Consider the following 21,314-nt stretch of genomic DNA (forward strand, 5'->3'; position numbering starts at 1 on the left):
ACTTTAATACCACATTTTGTAGCATCACAGCTAACAGGAATGGGGAAAGGCAGCTGGTTTAACACCATAATTATAACTTTTTCCTCTATTGTAATAGCCCTTGTTTGAAACGAAAATAGAATTACATATAAAGGACTCATAAAATCTTCTTTCAGAATGTTAGCTTAACATAGCATCAAAAGAAAAGATAAATACCTGTGTTTTAAGGGTCCTTTCATTGTTCAAGTTCTTTTCATACTGCATTTTAATAATATTGATTTCTTCTTCTTTCTTCAATTTATAGTCTGTTAAAAATATTAAGAACTAAGGTAAGTAAGGCATTTTATAACATCAAAATAATTGCACATGGTTTAGGTCCTCCCCTCAATCATTATTTAAATTTTATAAATGCAACCAAATGGCTATGTCACTACATATTCAATCTAGAAAAATTCCAGAATAGGAGCTTAATTCTTTGACAGCCTTTTTGCGTTTCATATACCAACTACGGCTCAATTCAGACACCATGTCAAAGATTGTTAACCATGAAGCTTAACATTTATTGTAAATGATTCCTTTCAAAAAGAAATAAAATTATAATTTTAAAAAACCCACTATGAAGCTTACCATGGTTGTCATGATGCCCAAACTGTCAAACCATTAAGCAGAGTAGCAAATCACTGTCCTTGCTATGGTTTGGCATGTCTCAACTGATGACCAACAGTTATGGTCATCATGTTTCTGGAAGCCATCACATCTAAGACAAGCAGCTGAGTGCAATTCTTCGTCTACTGAGAAGGAAGCCCTATTGCTAGGGTTTACTTCCAGTTAAGTGCACTTATGTCATCTTAAACCATGATTCTTCTGGTCAGCTCTGAGTATGACTTAGTAAGATACTACCCATAGTTTGCTTTTGGTTCAGAGTTCTAAACTATGGGTAGTATCTTACTAAGTCACACTCAGAGCTGACCCACTGAAATCAATGAATTTAAATTCAATACATATAATATGATTTAGTCGAATACCACACTATTTATTTTATGAAAAACTTAACATCCCACCTTTTCACTATGATGGTTCACAGAAAAACACAGCTATCAAAAATAATAAAACTAATTTAAATTACAAGATGGCAGAAGTAGCAGAAATCTAATTATGGACTGGTTGTTGTTGTTATGTGCCTTCAAGCTGATTACGACTTATGGCAACCATATGAATCAATGACCTCCAAGGGCATCTGTCATGAACCACCCTGTTCAGATCTTGTAAGTTCAGGTCTGTGGCTTCCTTTATGGAATCAATCCATCTCTTCTTTGGCCTTCCTCTTTTTCCATTCCCTTCTGTTTTGGTGCCAGTGTGCTGTAATGGTTAAGGTGTTGGACTAAGCCCTGGGAGACCAGGGTTCAAATCCCCACATAGCCATAAAGTTCACTGGGTGACCTTGGGCCAGTCACTGCCTTTCAGCCTCATAAAAACCCTATAGGGTCGCCATAAGTCAGAATCGACTTGAAGGGAATACATTTTTTTTCTGTTTTTCCAGCATTATTGTCTTTTCTACTAAATCATATCTTCTCATTATGTGTCCAAAGTATGATAACCTCAGTTTCATCATTTTAGCTTCTAGTGACAGTTCTGGTTTAATTTGTTCTAACATCCAATTATTTGTCTTTTTCGCAGTCCATGGTATCCGCAAAGCTGTCCTCCAACACCACATTTCAAATGACTTGATTTTTCTCCTATCTGCCTTTTTCACTGTCCAACTTTCACATCCATACATAGAGATCAGGGATACCATGGTCCAAATGATCCTGACTTTGGTGTTCACTGATACATCTTGGCATTTGAGGACCTTTTATAGTTCTCTCATAGCTGCCCTCCCTAGCCACCTTCTGATTTCTTGACTATTGTCTCCATTTTGATTAAGGACTGTGATGAGGTATTGATAATCCTTGACAAGTTCAATGTCCTCATTGTCAACTTCAAAGTTACAAAAATCTTCTGTTGTCATTACTTTAGCCTTTTTGACGTTCAGCTGTAGCCCTGCTTTTGTGCTTTCCTCTTTAACTTTCATCAGCATTCATTTCAAATCATTACTGGTTTTGTTAGTAGCATGGTATCATCTGCATATCTTAAATTATTGATGTTTCTCCCTCCAATTTAGACACCTCCATCTTGGTCCAATCCCGTTTTCCGTATGATATGTTCTGCATACAGATTAAACAAATAGGGTGATAAAATACACACGTCTCACACCCTTTTCTATTGGGAACCAATCGGTTTCTCCATATTCTGTCATTACAGTAGCCTCTTCTCCAGAGTATAGGTTGCGCATCCGGACAATCAGATGCTGTGGCACCCCCATTTCTTTTAAAGCATTCCATAGGTTTTCATGATCTACACAGTCAAAGGCTTTTCTGTAGTCTATAAAGCACAGGGTGATTTTCTTCTCAAATTCCTTGCTCTATTCCATTATCCAACGTATGTTTGCAATATGATCTCTGGTGCCTCTTCCCTTTCTAAGTCCAGCTTGGACATCTGGCATTTCTCGCTCCATATATGGTGAGAGCCTTTGTTGTAGAATCTTGATCATTACTTTACTTGCATGGGATATTAAGGCAATAGTTGGATAATTACTGCATTCTCTGGGATCTCCTTTCTGTCATGGCCCCGTCAGAGGCCTCCTCAGATGAGGACGACTCGGGAGTAACAGCAGCAGACCCAGGAGCAGCAGACCCAGAAGGAGACACGGAGGAGCCTCCTGAGAATCCAGCTCCTTCTCCCCCTCAGCTGCAGAGCACCCCAGATACAGCAGAGGCCCTGCAGTCAGACACAGACAGTGAACAGGATACTCCCCCCTCACCTGCAGAACGTAGACAGCAGAAGGTCAGGCAGAAGAGAGGCAGGCCTGTCTCCTTAAGGCCCAAACGCTGAGGGCTCACACCTGCTGTCACACCTGCTCCTTATAAGGCATCCCTTGCCTTCAGCTTGTTGCTGACTGCAACGTCAGGCGTGGCTCGTGTATACCTAGTTTCCCTGCAGCATCTCTTGGACTGACCCCTTGGCAATTGATCCCGGACCTCTACTGACCTCGCTTCTGGACTTCGGACTTGGAAAGTAAGCTTCAGACAGGCCTGGCCCTTATCAGGTTCCCTCCTCGTTTGCCTGGCAGATTTACAACCAGACTGCCGGCTAAGGACTTTCCTCCCCTGCTAACGACCCAGGCATTTCCAGCCCCACCGGCACTGCTGTCTCAGTGCAGAGCTGACACTTTCTTTGGAATTGGGATATATATTGAATGCTTCCAGTATGTGGGCCATTGTTTAGTTTTCCGTATTTCTTGACAGATTTTTGTCAAAATTTGGACAGATTCAGTCTTAGTAGCTTATAGCAACTCTATTGGTATGCCATCTGTTCCTGATTTGTTTCTTCCAAGTATTTTAAGAGCAGCTTTCACCTCACATTCTAAAATTTCTGGTTCTTCATCATATGGTTCCTCCATGAATGAATCTGTCATCCTTGCATCCCTTTTATAAAGTTCTTCAGTGTATTGCTTCCATCTTCCTTTTATTTCATCTTCGTCAGTCAGTGTGTTCCCTTGTTGATTATTCAACATCCCTACTCATGGTTTAAATTTCCCTTTCATTTCTCTAATCTTTTGGAATAGGGCTCTTGTTCTACCCTTTTTGTTGTCCTCTTCTATTTCTATACAAAACTATTGTAATAGTTCTCTTTGTTCCTACGTACTAGTCATTGTATAGTTGCATTTAGGGTTCTGACCGTGTTTCTATCTCCTTTCGCTTTTGCTTTCCTTCTCTCTTTAACCATTTTAAGAGTTTCTTCAGTCATCCGTTGAGGTCTTTCACTCTTTTTAACTAGAGGTATTGTCATTTTGCGTTCTTCCCTGATAATGTCTCTGACTATGGATTGGTACGATATCTAAATTAAACTAGAAGAAACTATTCTACATAGTAAATAAAAATGAAGATCTCTTAAAAGTTGTTCTACAATGGAAAGCAGAAATATCCATACATTTTTGTCATAATTATTTATTTTTTAAATAGAAACAATTTAGATGAGGGGTGGCTATGCTATAGCCCTACAAATGTTGCTAAACTACAGCTCTAATCATCCCTGAGCATTAGCCATGCTGGCTGGGGTTGATGGGAGTTGTAGTTCAGCAACATTTGTAAGGCCACGAATTAGCCACCTCTGATTTAAATGCCACTGCTAACAAATGCTCTTATTCAACATCTTGACTTATAATTAACAGCCCGGCTCCTCTATAACTCAAACTCTTAACAAAGTTACTGTCCAATATTTAGCCCACATCTTAATACAACAGAGATTGCTAAACTTTACCTTACTGCAGAGGATACACTGGGTTGGATCCTGACTTGCTTCAGCATAACTCTGCTAGCTAAAAGCCCCTTCTGACAGAAGACAATTTTCAGCAATTCCACCATTCAACCTCCTAGAAAGCTGCTGTGGAGGGTTGGTGTAGGAGTTGGTGTGAGGGGTGGGGAAGGCTGCCAGGAGAATCAGAAACACTTGGGGTTCCCCTCTTCTGTCATGGGAGCCTCTAGTTAGCAGAGCTGATCAGAGTCGCATCCACAAACAGAAGGAACCCTTTTGTTTGTGGAAAGAGATAACCCACTGAAAATTAAATTACACTTCTATAAAGTCATCAACATTGAAAAAATTACATACCTTCTTCCAATTTCTTAACCTTCTCATTTAGCTCAGAATTTTCTTTTGTTAGAAATGCTACATCCTTGGTTAATGTATTATTTGTTTCTTCAAGCTAAAAAAAGAAAAAAAGAAGGCTTTGTTAAACCATTGACAGAAATAAGTACATTTTACACACCTGGCCAATATCAATTTGTCATCTCGCAACTGACTATTTTAAAACTTAGGACTAGCTTCTGTAGATGTTTCTCTATAGGCATACTTCAGGCACATTTTGTGATGTGTGAAAAGATTCTATATACTGCTCCATTCGATAAATTTTGTTCTAAAATTGTCACACTGATCCAATTATGTTCAAGGCAAGGGAGCTCTGACACGTATGTGGAGCCTGGAATGGCTTTTCCTATCATTTCAAGTAAGGAATCAGTATGCTTGTGTATTCTTGTATGCATGCCTCAAATCCCTTCACTGAAATAAAGAGAAATTCCAGTGCATATCGGAGAAAAAACTCTGGAATAATATTTTAAAGTAGTAAAAATATAGGATTAGTGGATGTTTTATTTATAAGATTATAAGCTGACTTTTAACATGTTTATCACATATAACTTACCCGGCTTACAATATTGTCCTTATCAGCAATTTCTTGTCTGTTTCGTGATGCTGCTTTCTTGCTCTCTTGAGTCAATTCGAAATACTGCTCTTCAAGGAGAGCTCGGGCCAATTGTTCAGATTCAGCTTTTGTTTCAGCCAGATCTAACTGTGCAGTCAAAGTTTCTCTGCAACACAAAATTAATGTTTTTCCAGACAAGTAATGTAGTGTAGGACTGGGAAGAACCAGTCACTATTTGCAAGCCTAACCTATCTCATAGGGTTGCTGTGAAGACAAAATTGGCGAAATTATATTTGCTGCCTTGAGCTCCTTGGAGGAAAGGCATAAAATAAATGTAATAGACACATAAATAACATACTTTCTCCAAAAAAAATGTAAGCCCATACTGTCCTTTTCATAAACCTGTACTGTGCACTCAAAAGAGAACTTTGGTCTTACTGTAAAATAGTCTTCTATGTGCATATAAAAACAATCTCAAGTCGAACTTGAGCTCCCCCTTATGGTTGAAGGGAAAATAGCGGTTTGATTTTTCTTGAGTCTTTTAGTTTCCTGTAGTCTCACTTCTCTCTCAACAAGCTGAACAGACAGGAAACACGAAAACAACAGAGAACAAGAACAGTGCACACAATCATACAACACAAAAAATCACTCTCTGCTGTCAAGAAGAAAGGGTGAACTTGTATAAGGAAGACTGTAACATAAAAAAGCCTATCTACTGTGCCTGCGGATCCCAAGCTAACATAACAACAGTGTGCAGCCCAACAAAAATATAGGGAGAGATCCTGAGATAATCTTTACATGCATGTAGAAGTTTCACAGTAAGACCAAAGGTCTTTTCACCTGTTCATGTAAGGTGATCTCAGGTGGGACCCAGGCTGACCCATACAGAGTGGGGGAGTAATATACTGCCCCAGGCTCCTACTGGGAGCAAGGATGGGATAGAACTCAAATAAACAAACAAACAAACAAATATCAGGCTATGATTTCAGGAGAACATGATATAAGACCCTTCTCCTGAAAGCCACCTGATCACCAATGAATGAATGAACCCTACAATGCTTTATAAAAGTATCTGGAGTAGCCCAAGCTGCTGCTCTACACAACTCATGAAGTGGTGCATTGAGAGAAAATGCTGCTGGTGGCTGCTGCCCTGGTGGAACGTGCCAAGATCTTAGTTGGCAGCCGCATATTCTGACTAGTATATGCTAAGGACATGCAAGCCTTAATCCACTGTGATAGGGTGGAGGAGGACACGTTTTTACCCAAAGAAAAAGTGTGAAAAGAAACAAGATGACTTGTCTTACAAAAGGACTTGGTTCTGAGAATATATACCTTGAGAACCCTGGATGCATCCAACGACTACCAGGCCATTTCAGTTGGGTACACAGGAGAAAGACAGAAAGATAAAACGAGTTCTTATTGATAATGAAAGGAGGAAAGGACTTTAGGTCTGAAAAGAGAGTAAGTGCATAGGATTACTCTGCCCTTGTGGAAAATACGGCATTGTTTATCCATTGAAAGTGCATTCATCTCTGACACTTTTCCAGCCGGTGAAATGGCCACTAGAAAAAGGACTGTAAAGGATAAAAAATGTAGTGAGATAGATTTAAGTGGTTCAAACAGTGGTTTCTGAAGCACCATCAACATTTTGTGTAAGTCTCAGAATGGATACAGGTGCTGAGTCAGTGGTGAAGATATAGTCACTCCACACAAAGAAAATGCCTCAAAAAAGGATGAGATCCCAAGGGATGATCCAGAGACTTAGACAGGAATGACAAAAGAGCTGACACTTGATGATGAAGAGTATTCAGCCACAGGCTCATTGACAACCCATCCTGAAGAAAAGATACCGTTTCCTTATGTCCCACCTTCCTTGGTGCACAATGCCTTTTCATGTACCATGCTGAAAACACCTTCCACATGCTCTGGTAGACATGCAATGTGGAGGGCCAGCATGGTGTCCACTACTGAGGAAGGTAAGCCTGCCTTCATGAGTCTTTACCAGTCAATTTTCATGCATGAAGATTCAGCCAAACTGGGTCTGGATGGAACAGGCGACCCTGCAAGAGTAGGTCCTTCCTGAAAAGTAGAGGCCATGGAGCTGTTGCTAGATTGTATAATGGGCTTGATTCCATATAGGTTTTAAAATACTTATTATTGCTGGTATCACTACTTAGTTTGCTTATTTTTTAGTATGTGTAGTGCAAAAGAACAAAAAGGGTTTCTTTGCCCCCATTGTTGTGTAAAGCAGTGTGCCTCCACGAGAGTTTAGTGACAGAGAGCAGGGAGACTGCCAAATGTTCAAAGAGGATAAAAGCATCTGATAAATTCTGATATAATTTTAAGCAGCTGCTAACACCATTAAGGCATTCCATTGCTTAGTCAACCTGAGACAGTGCCACCAGAACCACCAGGGAGCCTATCTGGTTAAGTTGCCTAGTTAAGCCAACTAGTTGTTGACAAAAAGTTTAGCTAGTCACACTTGCTGTCTGGCAGATGCCAGAGAGAGGCACACGGAGAGAAGCCAGCTGATAAAGCCATGAGAAAACGCCTCCTCTCTGATTAGAAAGTGCATAAAAAGCCAAGTCAATGTAGGTGTAATACCCATCTCCAGCTGGAGATGGGTTGAAGAAAGTCTGCAGGAATAATGATTCCATCTATGTCATCTGATGGGCAAGATGTATCTTGACATATATTGGCTCTGTAACAAGACGATGAGTTTAACTCAGTCACCTATTGTAACCTAAGTAAGTAACTTGTACCTTCAAGGTCTTATACTTTGATGTTAAATTAGTATATACAGCAACCTCTGTCTTGCTGATTTGTATTTGTATTTTTATTTTCTGTTTCTGCTTTGAGGGCTAAGACCACTTAGAATGCATTTTAATGGTTGTAGTGTGCAAGTTATGAATAAATAACATATATTAGAAGAGTATTCTGCTCTCTGAAGTCTGACTCCCAAATAGAAAATTTCTGGTACCTTCCAAGACCCAAGAATCCTTGGCTGGGATCTCTATCTAAATTCCACCTACTTTTTGACAACTGCTGTTGGACACCTGTGAGCTTAGGTGAACTAACATTCAACATATAAGGACTCTGAGTAGATACAGATAAAGGGAGAAAGCAAGAACTCTTGACCCTGTGTGTTCATAGGAAAGAGGGCTGGGCTTGCCAGTATCAACTGACTAACTCTGAAAACCAAGGCCTGCAGGGCCAATATTCGTGAGAGAGAAGATCTAGGAAACCTTCTGGAACACTTCGCAATGTTGCTATTCCCCCTGCTGTATAGGTTCCCAGCTGAACATTGTCTTCCCACTTCAAATGTTTCACCACCAGAGAGTCCAGAATCATTTGGAGATCAGCCTCCTCTTGAAGGAGCCGAGATCTTGTGCCCCTGCTGATTCACATGAGTGTTATTTATTTATTTGATTTATATCCTGCCCTTTCTCCCAGTAGGAGCCCAGGGTGGCAAGTGCTCAAGCTTTAGCTGTGACATTGCCTGTCCTCACTAGAACTGAGCCCAGTAGTGGTGAAGTGCTCAAGTGCCAGCCTGACTGCATGTAGTTCCAGCAGGTTGATAGGCAAGAAAGCCTCTAATGCTGTCCACCTGTCTTGAACCATTTTGTCATTGCATAATGTTCCCCACACTGACAGACTAGCATCTGATTTAATCACAACCCATGGGTGAATCTCTGAACAGAACACCCCTTTGCAGGTTTGCTGTCTTTACCCACCATTGAAGAGAGTGGTGCGTCTGAGACGTCATTAACACTCAAAGATGGAGCTTGGCTGCTATGTTGCTCTGGAACAGTAGCAGTGCCCACTAGAGGGGAGGAGCATTGTGCCTCGCCCAGGATGTTACCAGAGTTTCAGAGATCAGGAGTTCTAGAACCTTGACAAACTTCATAAGGTCCACCTGAAGAGCCATTATGATGGAACAGTCCACCATTTTGATCTTGGATACTTGTTCCAGGGAGAGTGTTACAATTCCATGTCTGTATTTATTATGAGTCCTAGATGCAGAATGTGACATGAAGGACAGAGATGACTCTTCGCCTGGTTGATGAGAAAGCATGATTTTAGGTGCATGCCAGCATAGAATAAAGATCCTCCTCCCAGGCCTTCTTTAGAGAAGATGATCAGATTAGAAGGTTGTCTACCCCTCATAGTCAGAGGTATGCCACCAGGGTGACCATAATGTTTGTGAATACCCTGGGGGCAGACACCACGCCAAAGGGCATTGCCCTGTAATGATGGTGTTGGCCATCCACTGTGAACCTGAAATAACATCTGTGGCATTGGTATACCAGAACATGCAGGTAAACCTTCTTGAGGTCTATCAATAACAAGAATCCCCCCTCCCCCCATCTGAGAGCCTCTTTGATTAGTATCAAGGTTTCCACCTGGAACTTGCAGTACTTGATATAGTTACTGAGGTGTTTCATATCCAGCACTGCCCTGAAGGAACCATCTTTCGTCATTACCATAAAAAAATGGAATAAATATCTGAGAAGTACTTCCTGGAAGGGGCTGTTTCAATTGCTGAAATTTGGAGGATATATTGAACAGCACCCTGCGTCCTGGCTCTCTTGATCAGGTTGGACAGAAATGGTGAGGGGATGAATCAGTATGGCGGTGTCGAGATGAGTTCCAATTGAAGCCTTGTCTGATAGTCTGCAATACCCATGGATCCAAGGTGATGTTTTCCATTTGTCCAAAAAGAACTGCAGGCGGCCTCTCATGGGAGGAAGGGAACCATCAGAACTGATGCTTGTTTCCATGGATCTGTGCCCCCAAAGTAGGCTTTCCTAAGTACTGCTGCTATTGACTAGCAGTTGACGGGAAGTGAAGCACTGCATGGCCCATTATTGGAAGGGCCAAACATCCCTACCCTGACTGTTTTGTAGCACGAAAGGAGTAGGTAGAAGCATAGCAATGATAGGTTTTATGAAAACTGTGCTTGTCCTTCATTTTCTCTAAGGGGGGAATTGTCTTCTTTTTGCCACTAGACTCCACATCACCAAATAGTCTGCCTCCCATGTGAGGTTCCACAACCAAGTTGGAGTGGGTCATGAGGCCTGAGTCCCAATGCCGAAGTCATAAGGTCCTTCTTGTGGAGATACCAGCCACCAAAGCTTGAGCAGAAAATTGAACAGGGTCCATTGCATCCACCATAAAGACCACCACCCATTAAATCTTCAAGAGAGTTACAAATCCAGGCAGGATCCTGTTGAGAACTGTCAACAGCTCCTCCAACCATAACAAGGTAGCCTTTGCAAATATTGAGGCCAAAGCTGCAGCTCAAACCAAGAGAGCACTTGCATTGTGAACCCGTCCAAACACGAAGTCTAGCTTTCTTTCTCCCAAATCCTTAAGTTGCGCATCAGAATCCTTGGGATTCAGTGAATGATTCACTAAGCCTTAAACAGGAGCATCAATGAGTGGAAGCTTCAACTGGTCCATAATGTGTTGCTCTAAAAGGTAGTATTTATTAGCTAGGAATAGACTTTTTACACTGTAAGGGCACTTCAAACTCTCCTTTAATGACCTTAGGAAGCATGAAGAAAGTTTCACTAATCGAGATGTAGGTATAGGGTCTGGACGCACAGCTACTACTCTAGAGGAAGCTGGGGTGGGGGATTCCTCTGAAGTGTTAAAAATTCAATGCCTCCATAGCCTTGCATAACAGAGGCAAATAATGGTGTTCCTGAAATACATGACTGGAAGAAATCTCTTGTGTTTCAGACTTCCCACTCTACTCCTCTTCATCTAACACAATTAAACCAAGATCAACATCCCCTGTCCTATCAGCAGAATTTGTTCTGGAGGAAGTAAGGTATAATGGGTTAGCCTGCACCTGGGTACCGCAAGAGGATCTGGGGGGAAATGGACATGTTCCCTGGAAGCCTGATGAGCAAGTGGAGACTGAGTGGAACTGACAATAGTCGCAGTTATAGGTGCAGATGACCTCAAAGACTGAAAGGCTACAGCCAAGTCTTGGGACAGGTCTGCCATCAAAATATCCTTCAACTGACCCAACATATCAGACATTGTAGTTATATAGGAGGAACCTGGGTTTGCAACCCCACAGATGGCTGAGATGCTTGCAGGAGTGGAGCCTGCACTACTACCCTTGATGGAGACTAGGTTGCTTGGTCTGTTAAAATAGGCTGCACACTGGCTGAGCCCACAAAACCACTAAAAGTGTCAGTAAAGGATTCATTAGAAAAAATTGCTTCCAGCTCCCACCATGCCCTCCCTCACTGCCAAAAAGCTGTTCCTCATCTCTTATAGATCTGCTCATAGCCCACTGTGTATTAAGTGATGCCTTGGAGCTTCCCACCAAAACATCTTTCCCCTATTTTCCTCCTCCTCCGCCTCATTTTGAGGAGAGACATCTTCCAGGGAGAATAACATGGGTCTGTTGCCAACCTCCTGATGGGCCTGAAGACCCACTGTCTGAAAGGACTAGAGCACTGGGACATGAGACACTGTAGACATGCTTGGAGTCTCTCCCCCCACAATTAAGGAAGCTGCCAAACCACCCTCTGGCCTGCCAGATGAGAGGTTGCGGCTAGCCACCTCAAGTAAATAAAGCTGTTGCACGGAAGCCACTGAGTGGACTTACAAGGCAAGAAAATGCAGCAGCAACAGGTGGGCCTTCTTATTCAACACGGCCGATTTCTCCTTTGATGTTCCCATTGCCTAAGGGCGGGAAAATCTTGCGGCCAATACAGAACAGTGCTGCTGATCTATACTAGAACTGGGCTTGCCACTCTAACACAGAGGGGGAGTGGAGGAGACTTGGCAGGGATGATAGGGAACAGTTGGGCAAACAAAGGAGAAAAACTGAGGGAATGACAGAGGGGGGTAGTAGGTGAATGGCAAGGAATCCACTGAGGAGGGGAAATCAAAATAGCGGGCACCTGAAAATGGAGGATAATAAGATTTTTTTTTAAAGGAATAGCTAAACACAGAACACAACAGTAAAGATTATTTTAAAATATCAAAGAATATACCCTTAAAATACAAGCCTGAATCGCAGAAGCAAGGAGAGAGTGGGAACCATCCAACCACACAAGGTGAAGGCAAAAAAGAACTGTTCTCTGAGGCTAAGGGAAACCTAGGACACTCAAGAAAAATCAAAAAGTGCTATTTTGCCTTCAATCACAAGGGAGAGCTCAAGTCTCACCCGAGATCATCTTACATGCACTGGAGAAAAATCTTGATCCAGGGCACACACACACTATAGTAGGGGAAAAGAACAAGATCTTCTCATGCCCCTGCAGTACATTAAAAAACTTTACATACCGTATTTTCCGGCGTATAAGACGACTGGGCGTATAAGACGACCCCCAACTTTTCCAGTTAAAATATAGAGTTTGGGATATACTCGCCATATAAGACTACCCCTGCTTATGACATGCAGGTACTTAGCAGGAAAACTGTCACTTATAAACATAAGGCTGTTTGTCATCAAACATGTAAACATAAAACAGTGCAAGTGGATTAAACTTTTCCTAATTCACTCTAAAGCTGAAAGGAAGGATAAGACAATAAACCCATGGGAGCTGCCATGCTGTTTGTTTTCTAAGCTGACAACCAAACTGGAACTGATGATGATAGGAGGAAGATAACAAACAATAGAGAGAGAGCAAGTGCTGGGCAAGTCCCTGGCGAGTTAGCAACGCCCATCATAACTGCAAGCTACGGTATTTTTACAGGTTTTGCTGGCGTGACAGTTTCCCTTTAAAAGCCTTCAAAATCCTCCTGTTCGTCATCTGATATCATAAGTACATCAATGACATCTTGTGATACATTTGTAAGGCAGTCATCGTATGGATCGAATTCCGTATCAGATGGTGTAGTCTCAGCTTCGGCTTCCTCTTCATCTTGCCACAAGTAGTCGTCCTCCATACCATCTAATGAATTTGATATGCCACACTTCTTGAAAGACTTGATTACTGTTTCTGCATCAATATCATTCCAGGCTTTTATGACAAACTTGCACAAAACATCCAACTGTGGAGCACGCATGTTTCCTCCTTTTGTGAATGACTTTTCGCCGCTAACCATCCATTCATTCCATTGTTCTCGAATGCGATCTTTAAATGGCTTGTTTAGGCACACATCCAGTGGCTGTACCAACGATGTCAATCCTGCAGGAATAACTGCCGCATCTGTGTTTAGTCTTGCAAGCCTTTGCTTGGTGCTGGGAGTTAAATGAGCCCTGAACATATCCCACACCAGTAGACTACGTTTTTGAATAAGTCCACCTGGTCGCCTGCTCCATACATGATCAAGCCATAGCTTTACCCCTTCTTCATCCATCCAGCCTTTTTCATTCACATGTACAAAACAACCAACAGGGAACTTGAGTTTCGGCATTGTTTTTCTTTTAAAAATAATCATTGGTCTCAGTTTGGCGCCATCAGCTGTGCATCCTAGTACCACTGTAAAACTGGACTTCTCATGTCCTGTTGTTTTAATTAAAATTGTTTTTTCACCTTTTTGATGGACAGTTTTATTTCCAACCATATCAAAATTCATTGGAGTTTCATCCATATTTCCAATACAACTTAACGCATAGCCATGTTTAGTGCGCTGTTGTATTACGTATCGATGGAAACTATTTACTTTGCTATCAAGATCTGCAGGTAATTTTTGGGCAATTTTCGTCTTTTGCCTCAGTACCATATTATGCCTTCCCATGAATCTAGTACACCAGGATACAGTGGCCTTAAATCTGTTGCTGTGATCTGGGTTAGATTTGGCCCACTGAAGTGCAAACAAACGTATTTTATTTCGTGTCACTACATAACCGTTTTGGCGATGCTCATTCACCATGTCTGCTACATGTTTTTCGAGTTCTGGCCAATGTGGGGTGCCTCTTCTTAATGCACACTTACCCCTTGGCATACTCTTTAATGCTTTTTCATTTGCTTTCCAGTCCCGAACCATCTTTTCTGTTACTCCATATTGTCTTGCAGCAGCGCAGTTATTATGTTCCATGGCAAAGTTTACAACTTTAAGTTTGAAACTGGCTTCATATTTCTTTCTTCTTGCTGGTGGAGCCATGATGGGGTTTTGACTGTTGGAGATTTGTATACTGTACTGTATGTACTGGTGCTATACTGTATGAACAGGTACAGATACTGCTGCTGTACTGTATGTGGTACCCAGTATACAACAACCAGCCAATCACGGCAAGCGATGTACCTTACCGGCGATTGGCTGGTTGTTGTATACAAAGCCTGCTTGGATTGGTCAGCTCTCCCTGCCTGCCCAGCCCTCCCTGTCTCCAAGACTATCAGAGCGGTAGCGCAAACACGCCTCTTTCACCCGTCTGGCCCGCCCTTGTATCCTATTACCTCCTTCTCTGCCTCTCAGATTTCGCACATGCGCGCCTGCGCCGCTTCACTGCAGTCCTCAGGAGTCATCGGGATCACGTTAAGTCACTTCTTTCCACGAATCCTGGTGAGTGGATTTTCTTCTACCGTACTTGTACAGCGCCACCCTTGCTGCTTTCATACGGTTGCCACATACGGCAGGGATGCGGCCGTTTTTGAGCTCCCCCCACCATATGCGGCGACCGCAGATTCTCCAGTCCGGCTCGGAAGTTTCAGCACCCGCCCTATAAGACGACACCTGGCGTATAAGACGACCCCCGACTTTTGAGAAGATTTTCCTGGGTTAAAAAGTCGTCTTATACGCCGGAATATACGGTACTCTTCATTTTTATTTGCTTGCAGAATTAAAACCCGTGTCCACATATAGATAGTATTCTAAAACATACTTTGGAGGCTTTGGAGGGAGAGAGATCCAGAAATTTCTTCTGAAGCTAACAGCAACTCCCACATTCAACCATGAGGGGGAGCTCAAGTCCCACAAGAATAATTCTTACATACCACAGGAGAATGATATATCTATGCAGACGTATAAACGCAATATACATGCTTGTGAGAGACATGAAAGAGAAATGCATCACAGAGAAGGGCAGAACAAATGCTTAACTCTCCCATTAAAACAAATGGGGCCTAGAAGTGCTTACCTATGGAGGGATTGTGCCCATAAAACTGACTTACTTTTCATTTTGTAATTCCTGTATTTTTTTCTGAGTTTCTTTATTCTTTTCCTCAATTTCTTCTTTAAGTTCTTTAACCTGAGTTTTGTAAAGAGTCTGCAAAAAAACCCCAACCAATTATATTGTGCTCAAAAACATGTCTGTCCATTTAGACATCATTTTACAGCACATGTTTGCATATATAATAAAAATAATGGCATGGTATTCTCTATTTACTGTGCATTTTTATATTTATTGGAAATATTTATATAACACATTTCAGGTATAAGCAATTATCTCAAAGAGGTGTATGACATGAATAAACAAAACATCAATAAAGCAAACAGACAAAACTTTTATAAAAGTCAGATAAAAACATTTTTTAAAACCAGAAACTCTATACACACATGGGTATCTAGCCATAGAAAGGGGGGGAGGGGAGGAATAACTAGCAGCAGTGAGGTCTATGGTGGCTCAGAGCTTGGCCTGGCCTGTGGGCAGTACCATCTGCATATGGCCAGTCAGGTGCTGGTTGGCTGGGAAGGGACAATGGTACAGCTGTGAGCTGAAGGAGAAATTGGCCAATGAGGTTCACATCCAAGGGATATAAAAAAAGCTCTAGTTTGGGAGAAAGCCATTGTGAATATTGCTTTCACCTGGATTGAAGCCTCAATAAAGATGTCTGAGGGAGCAACGGCAATGGCAACCAAGCAGAGGAGGAAATGGTCTCAGCAAAAACACAAAGTGGACACCTCCATACAAGCCATTGCCTCATTCACTCTGGCTAGAGCAGGAGTCTTTGGCTCTGTGTCAACATCTTTGTTTAATATAGAAGACAGGTTTAGGGCTGTTCACAAGCAAAAGTGCACATGCAACAAGTTTGGGAATAAGAGGTCAGTGTTAGGGAACTGGCTATGGTATTTGACAACAGCTGGTGCCCAAAGAACCACAGACTAAATGTATCTTTTATTCTGCTTATTCTCCCCTCTTTTAAAAGGGAGTGTGTGCTGCTGAAGGGGTAGAGATCTGTACTTACACACTTAGCCCTTAACTAATCAGCCATGTTGCTCAGGACACATTATTAAAAAAACCTTCTCCGTAGGGACTGGCTGTTGCAGATAGGTGGAATCATTGCTAGATAGGTGGTCATTGCTAGTGATTACTTAAGCTGGGAAGCCAGCAGTAGTAGTAAAATCTGCAGTGTTATCAGTTAGATGGGCAACCTCTATTTAAGCAAAGCTGTGTTCCAGTTCAATATAGATATTGTTAGAAACCCAAGTATTGGCTTAGCGCTTAGCCATTTTCAAAGATTCTGTTGTTGGATAAAGAATTCCCATTAAGGCAACAGTCCCATTCCGTTTATGGTAAAGCAAAGAATTTCAGCTAACTGGAAAAGATATGTCTTAAGGCAGGGGTGGGGAACCTCTGGCCCAAAGAATACTCATGGACTGCCACACTTTCCCATTTGTCCCATGAGGCTGTTTTCGGTAAGCTATGGCCACCTAGCTGACACCTGCCATCGTACAGTTTCCTATGTTCCTGTGTTTATGGGTCTGTTGCTTACAAATGCAGGCACAAGCGTTGCACACAGAAGAACCCAGGCTGATTTCTGGAATCCAAGTTCAATCCACTCCTGCACTTTTATGGGAGCACATGCTTTGTGCGTAAAAGGCTCCAATTAAGTATGTAGTTTACCCCCCCCTTTCGGATGCACACCTTAACATGGTGAGGGGGTTTGAGAGTGTTGAAGAAGCTGAGAGTAATGCCATCAGGAATCTAGACCAAGAGGCTAGAGTCCTAGCAGGGGCACCCAAAGCAGAATGGTCAAAGCTGAGACACCAGACTAAGAGGCATCCAAACTCAGAGGAAGGCAATGGTAAACCACCTCTGAATACCTCTTACCACGAAAACCCAAAATGCAACACGAGATAGTGCTAGAAGATGAGATCCCCAGGTCAGAAAGCACTCACCAAGGGAAGAACAAAGGACAAGGACAAGTAACTAACGACGCAGCTGGGTCAAAGCTGAAAGGAAGCCCAGAGGCTGATGCGCACAGATGCAAAAAGAGAGTCTGGAGTTGTACGACGCACACAATAGGAACATGGAATGTGAGAAGCATGAACCAGGGAAAGTTAGAAATTGTCAAGCAAGAAATGGAGCGTATCAATATTACAATACTTGGCGTGAGTGAATTAAAATGGACTGGAATGGGACATTTTGAATCGGGCAACTACAAAATATTTTATGCAGGAAATGAGAAATTAAGAAGAAATGGGGTTGCTTTAATAGTGAGAAGTGATGTAGCAAAAGCAATTAGGAGCTACAACGCAACGTCTGAGTGAGTGATATCAATGAGATTAAACGGGAAAACTATTAACATAACCATCATCCAAGTCTATGCTCCAACAGCAAAACACAGAAGAAGACGAATTGGAGAGATTTTACATAGAAGTACAGGAAGAAATTGATCACACACCAAAACAAGATGTGCTGATAATCATGGGAGACTGGAATGCAAAAGCAGGGAACACAGAAGGACTAGGAATTGTGGGGAAATAGGGCTTAGGAGATAAAAATGAAGCAGGAGAAAGACTTATTGAATTCTGTGAAGCCAATAATTTGTTTCCTGCAAACACATTTTTTGTGCAACCAAAAAGACAACTGTACACGTGAACATCACCAAATGGTCAATATAGGAATCAAATTGATTATATAATTGGTAGCAAAAGGTGGAGAACTTCCAGACTTTCTGCGAAAACAAGTCTAGGAGCAGACTGCAGTACAGATCATAAACTGGTCATATCGAAAATCAGGGTAAAGCTAAAGAAGAACAAAGCAATCATAATGCCAAAATACAATTTAAATAACATCCCAGAAGAATAAAAATATCAAATAAGAAACAGATTTGAGGCTTTAAACTTAGTTGACAAGAGAACCAGAAGAACTATGGAATGAAGTCAGAGACATTATCAGGGAAGAATGCAAAAAGACAATACCTCTAGTTAAAAAGAAAGACCTCAACGGATGACTGAAGAAACTCTAAAAATGCTTAAAGAGATCAGGAAAGCAAAAGCAAGAGGAGATAAAGACACGATCAGAACCCTAAATGCAACAATACAGCGACTAGTACATAGGGACAAGGAGAACTATTATAATAGTTATTGTATAGAAATAGAAGAGGACAACAAAAAGGGAACAAGAGCCCTATTCCAAAAGATTAGAGAAATGAAAGGGAAATTTAAACCAAGAGCAGGGATGTTGAATAATCAACAGGGAAACACACTGACTGACCAAGATGAAATAAAAGGAAGATGGAAGCAATACACTGAAGAACTCTATAAAAGAGATGCAAGGATGACAGATTCATTCATGGAGGAACCATATGATGAGGAACCAGAAATGTTAGAATGCAAGGTGAAAGCTGCTCTTAAAATACTTGGAAGAAACAAATCACCAGGAATAGATGGCATACCAATAGAATTGCAATAAGCTACTAAGACTGAATCTGTCCAAATTTTGACAAAAATCTGTCAAGAAATATGGAAAACTAAACAATGGCTCACATACTGGAAGCATTCAATATACATCCCAATTCCAAAGAAAGGGGATCCCAGGGAATGCAGTCATTATCGAACTAATGCCTTAATAACCCATGCAAGTAAAGTAATGCTCAAGATTCTGCAACGAAGGCTCTTACCATATATGGAGCGAGAAATGCCGGATGTCCAAGCTGGATTTAGAAAGGGAAGAGGCATCAGAGATCATATTGCAAACTTACATTGGATAATGGAATAGAGCAAGGAATTTCAGAAGAGCACCACCCTGTGCTGTATAGATTACAGCAAAGCGTTAGACTGTGTAGATCATGAAAAACTATGGAATGCCACAGCATCTGATTGTCCGGATGCGCAACCTATACTCTGGACAAGAGACTACTGTAAGGACAGAATATGGAGAAACTGATTGGTTCCCAATCGGAAACGGTGTGAGACAGGGGTGTATTTTATCACCCTATTTGTTTAATCTGTACACAGAACATATCATATGGAAAGCAGGATTGCCAAGGGAAGGAGATTCTCATTTAAAAGATGCTACTGAGCGGAGACTGGACTTTGCGTTACGCAAGACTCATGAGGCCACCGCCTTTTCTATGCGTGCATCTACTTCAGCCTCTATCTTCGCCAGGGCAGCGATGATGTGGTTGGATGACCTCATCGAGGATCCCAATCCAGATCCTGTTTCAACGTGCAGATCGCTTATAAAATTGCGCAAAACAGCTGCCTTCGTGGCCGACGCCACCTTGGACGCGAACCAGCTAGCAGCATGCGCGATGGCATCTCAAGTCGTGGCCCGACGGACTCTTTGGCTTCGTCACTGGCAGGCCGACTCTACTGCCAGAGTTAACCTATCATGGGCACCTTATGCCGGGTCATTACTTTTCGGCGAGGAGGCACTAAAAGCAGTGCTTGTTGACCCTAAGGACACTTGAAAGCCCGTCTTGGCCACCGTCAGAAACCTGGAGCGCAGACCCTTTAGGCGTTTCGCTTCTTACCACACGTCTCAGCCCTTTCGAGGAACGCGGCCTGGGGGACGAGGCCGCGAGTTCCCATCATATGATTTCCGCTCCTCCAGAGGAGGCTGGAATAGACGTTTCCAGGGTAGAGGTCAGTACCAGGGCCGCAGAGGAGCTTCAACGTCCTCTTACAGGGGAGGGTCTCGTCAGCGCAGACAGTTCTAATACAATACCAGTTGGGGGCAGACTGCTTCTATTTGGTGGACAGTGGCTACGTCTGACTCAGGTCCCCTGGATCAGAGATCTTTTTAGTTATGGATATTCAATTGAGTTTTGGGTTATGCCTCCAGACAGGTTTCACCCCTCCCCTTGTCCCAGGGCACTAGCCAGGCACTGCATCATGCAGACAGCTATACAACACCTCTTGGACATAGCGGCGATTGAGCCAGTCCCCTCTGCTGAGAGGTCGGAAGGGGTGTACTCCCTCCTATTTGCTGTGCCCAAACGAGATTTGTCATGGAGGGCGTATTGGACCTCAAGTTCATCAACCGTTTTGTAACATATCGCAGGTTCAAAATGGAATCCCTCCACTCCATTACAGAAAGTCTGCAAGAAGGAGACTTCCTGGCTTCTATCGACCTGAAGGAAGCGTATCTCCATTTGCCCATTTGCATAGCCCACAGAAAGTTTCTTCGGTTTGCTTTTGGCCACCGGCACTTTCAATACAGAGCGATGCCGTTCGGCCTCTCCTCTGCTCCAAGAGTATTCACCAAAGTGCTACTCATCTTAGTGGCTTATCTCCGGATTCAGGGGGTCCATATCTACCCATATCTGGATGACCTTTTAATACGGGCAAGTTCTGAGCAACTGGCTCATCGTCATTTAACGCTCACCCTCAATGTCTTGCAGGCCCACGGTTGGCTAGTCAACTTCGACAAAAGCCATCTACAACCAACACAACGTCTACAACATCTAGGTGCAATGTTGGACACCCTGCAAGCGACAGTGTTCCTGTCATCAGATCACATAACTGCTATCACAGACATCGCAAGATCTCTGATGCACAAAACCTTTGCAGACGTCATGCTTCTAGCCAGGGCGCTCGGAATGCTCATCTCTACTATCCATATTGTGCCATGGGCTCGAGCTCATACTCGCCACCTTCAGTGGGCCTTGCTACCGTTCCAACACGACATTGCCAGTTCAAACCATCAAGCAATCCCCTTGAACTCCGTACTCTGCTTTTCATTCCACTGGTGGACGAGGGTCCAACATCTTTCCAAGGGCACTCCGTTCAGGGAACCCCGCAGGACTGTCGTCACCACAGATGCCAGTCTCATCGGCTGGGGTGCCCACTGCAACTCCCAGTACGTTCAGGGGGTTTGGTCCACAGCAGAGCAGACTCAGAACATCAATTGGCTGGAGCTAAAGGCTGTCCACTTGGCTCTACTTCATTTTCAGTC

At 42.6% G+C, this 21,314-nt stretch overlaps 1 protein-coding gene across 4 annotated transcripts in view; it reads right to left on the reverse strand.

Moving 5' to 3' along the window:
• The window catches only part of ROCK1 (Rho associated coiled-coil containing protein kinase 1), a 194,678-nt gene that overhangs the window by 36,347 nt on the left and 137,017 nt on the right, over positions 1-21,314 (reverse strand). For all 4 annotated transcript variants that reach the window (XM_061596599.1, XM_061596608.1, XM_061596617.1 and 1 more), the window contains 4 exons: positions 15,361-15,455; positions 5,276-5,441; positions 4,687-4,780; positions 196-284 (listed from right to left, as the gene is read on the reverse strand). In XM_061596599.1, the coding sequence (XP_061452583.1) occupies positions 196-284; positions 4,687-4,780; positions 5,276-5,441; positions 15,361-15,455 (444 nt within the window). The remainder of the gene's footprint in view (positions 1-195; positions 285-4,686; positions 4,781-5,275; positions 5,442-15,360; positions 15,456-21,314) is intronic.

Source organism: Rhineura floridana, chromosome 1, assembly GCF_030035675.1.
Source record: "Rhineura floridana isolate rRhiFlo1 chromosome 1, rRhiFlo1.hap2, whole genome shotgun sequence".
NCBI classification, from domain to species: Eukaryota; Metazoa; Chordata; class Lepidosauria; order Squamata; family Rhineuridae; genus Rhineura; species Rhineura floridana.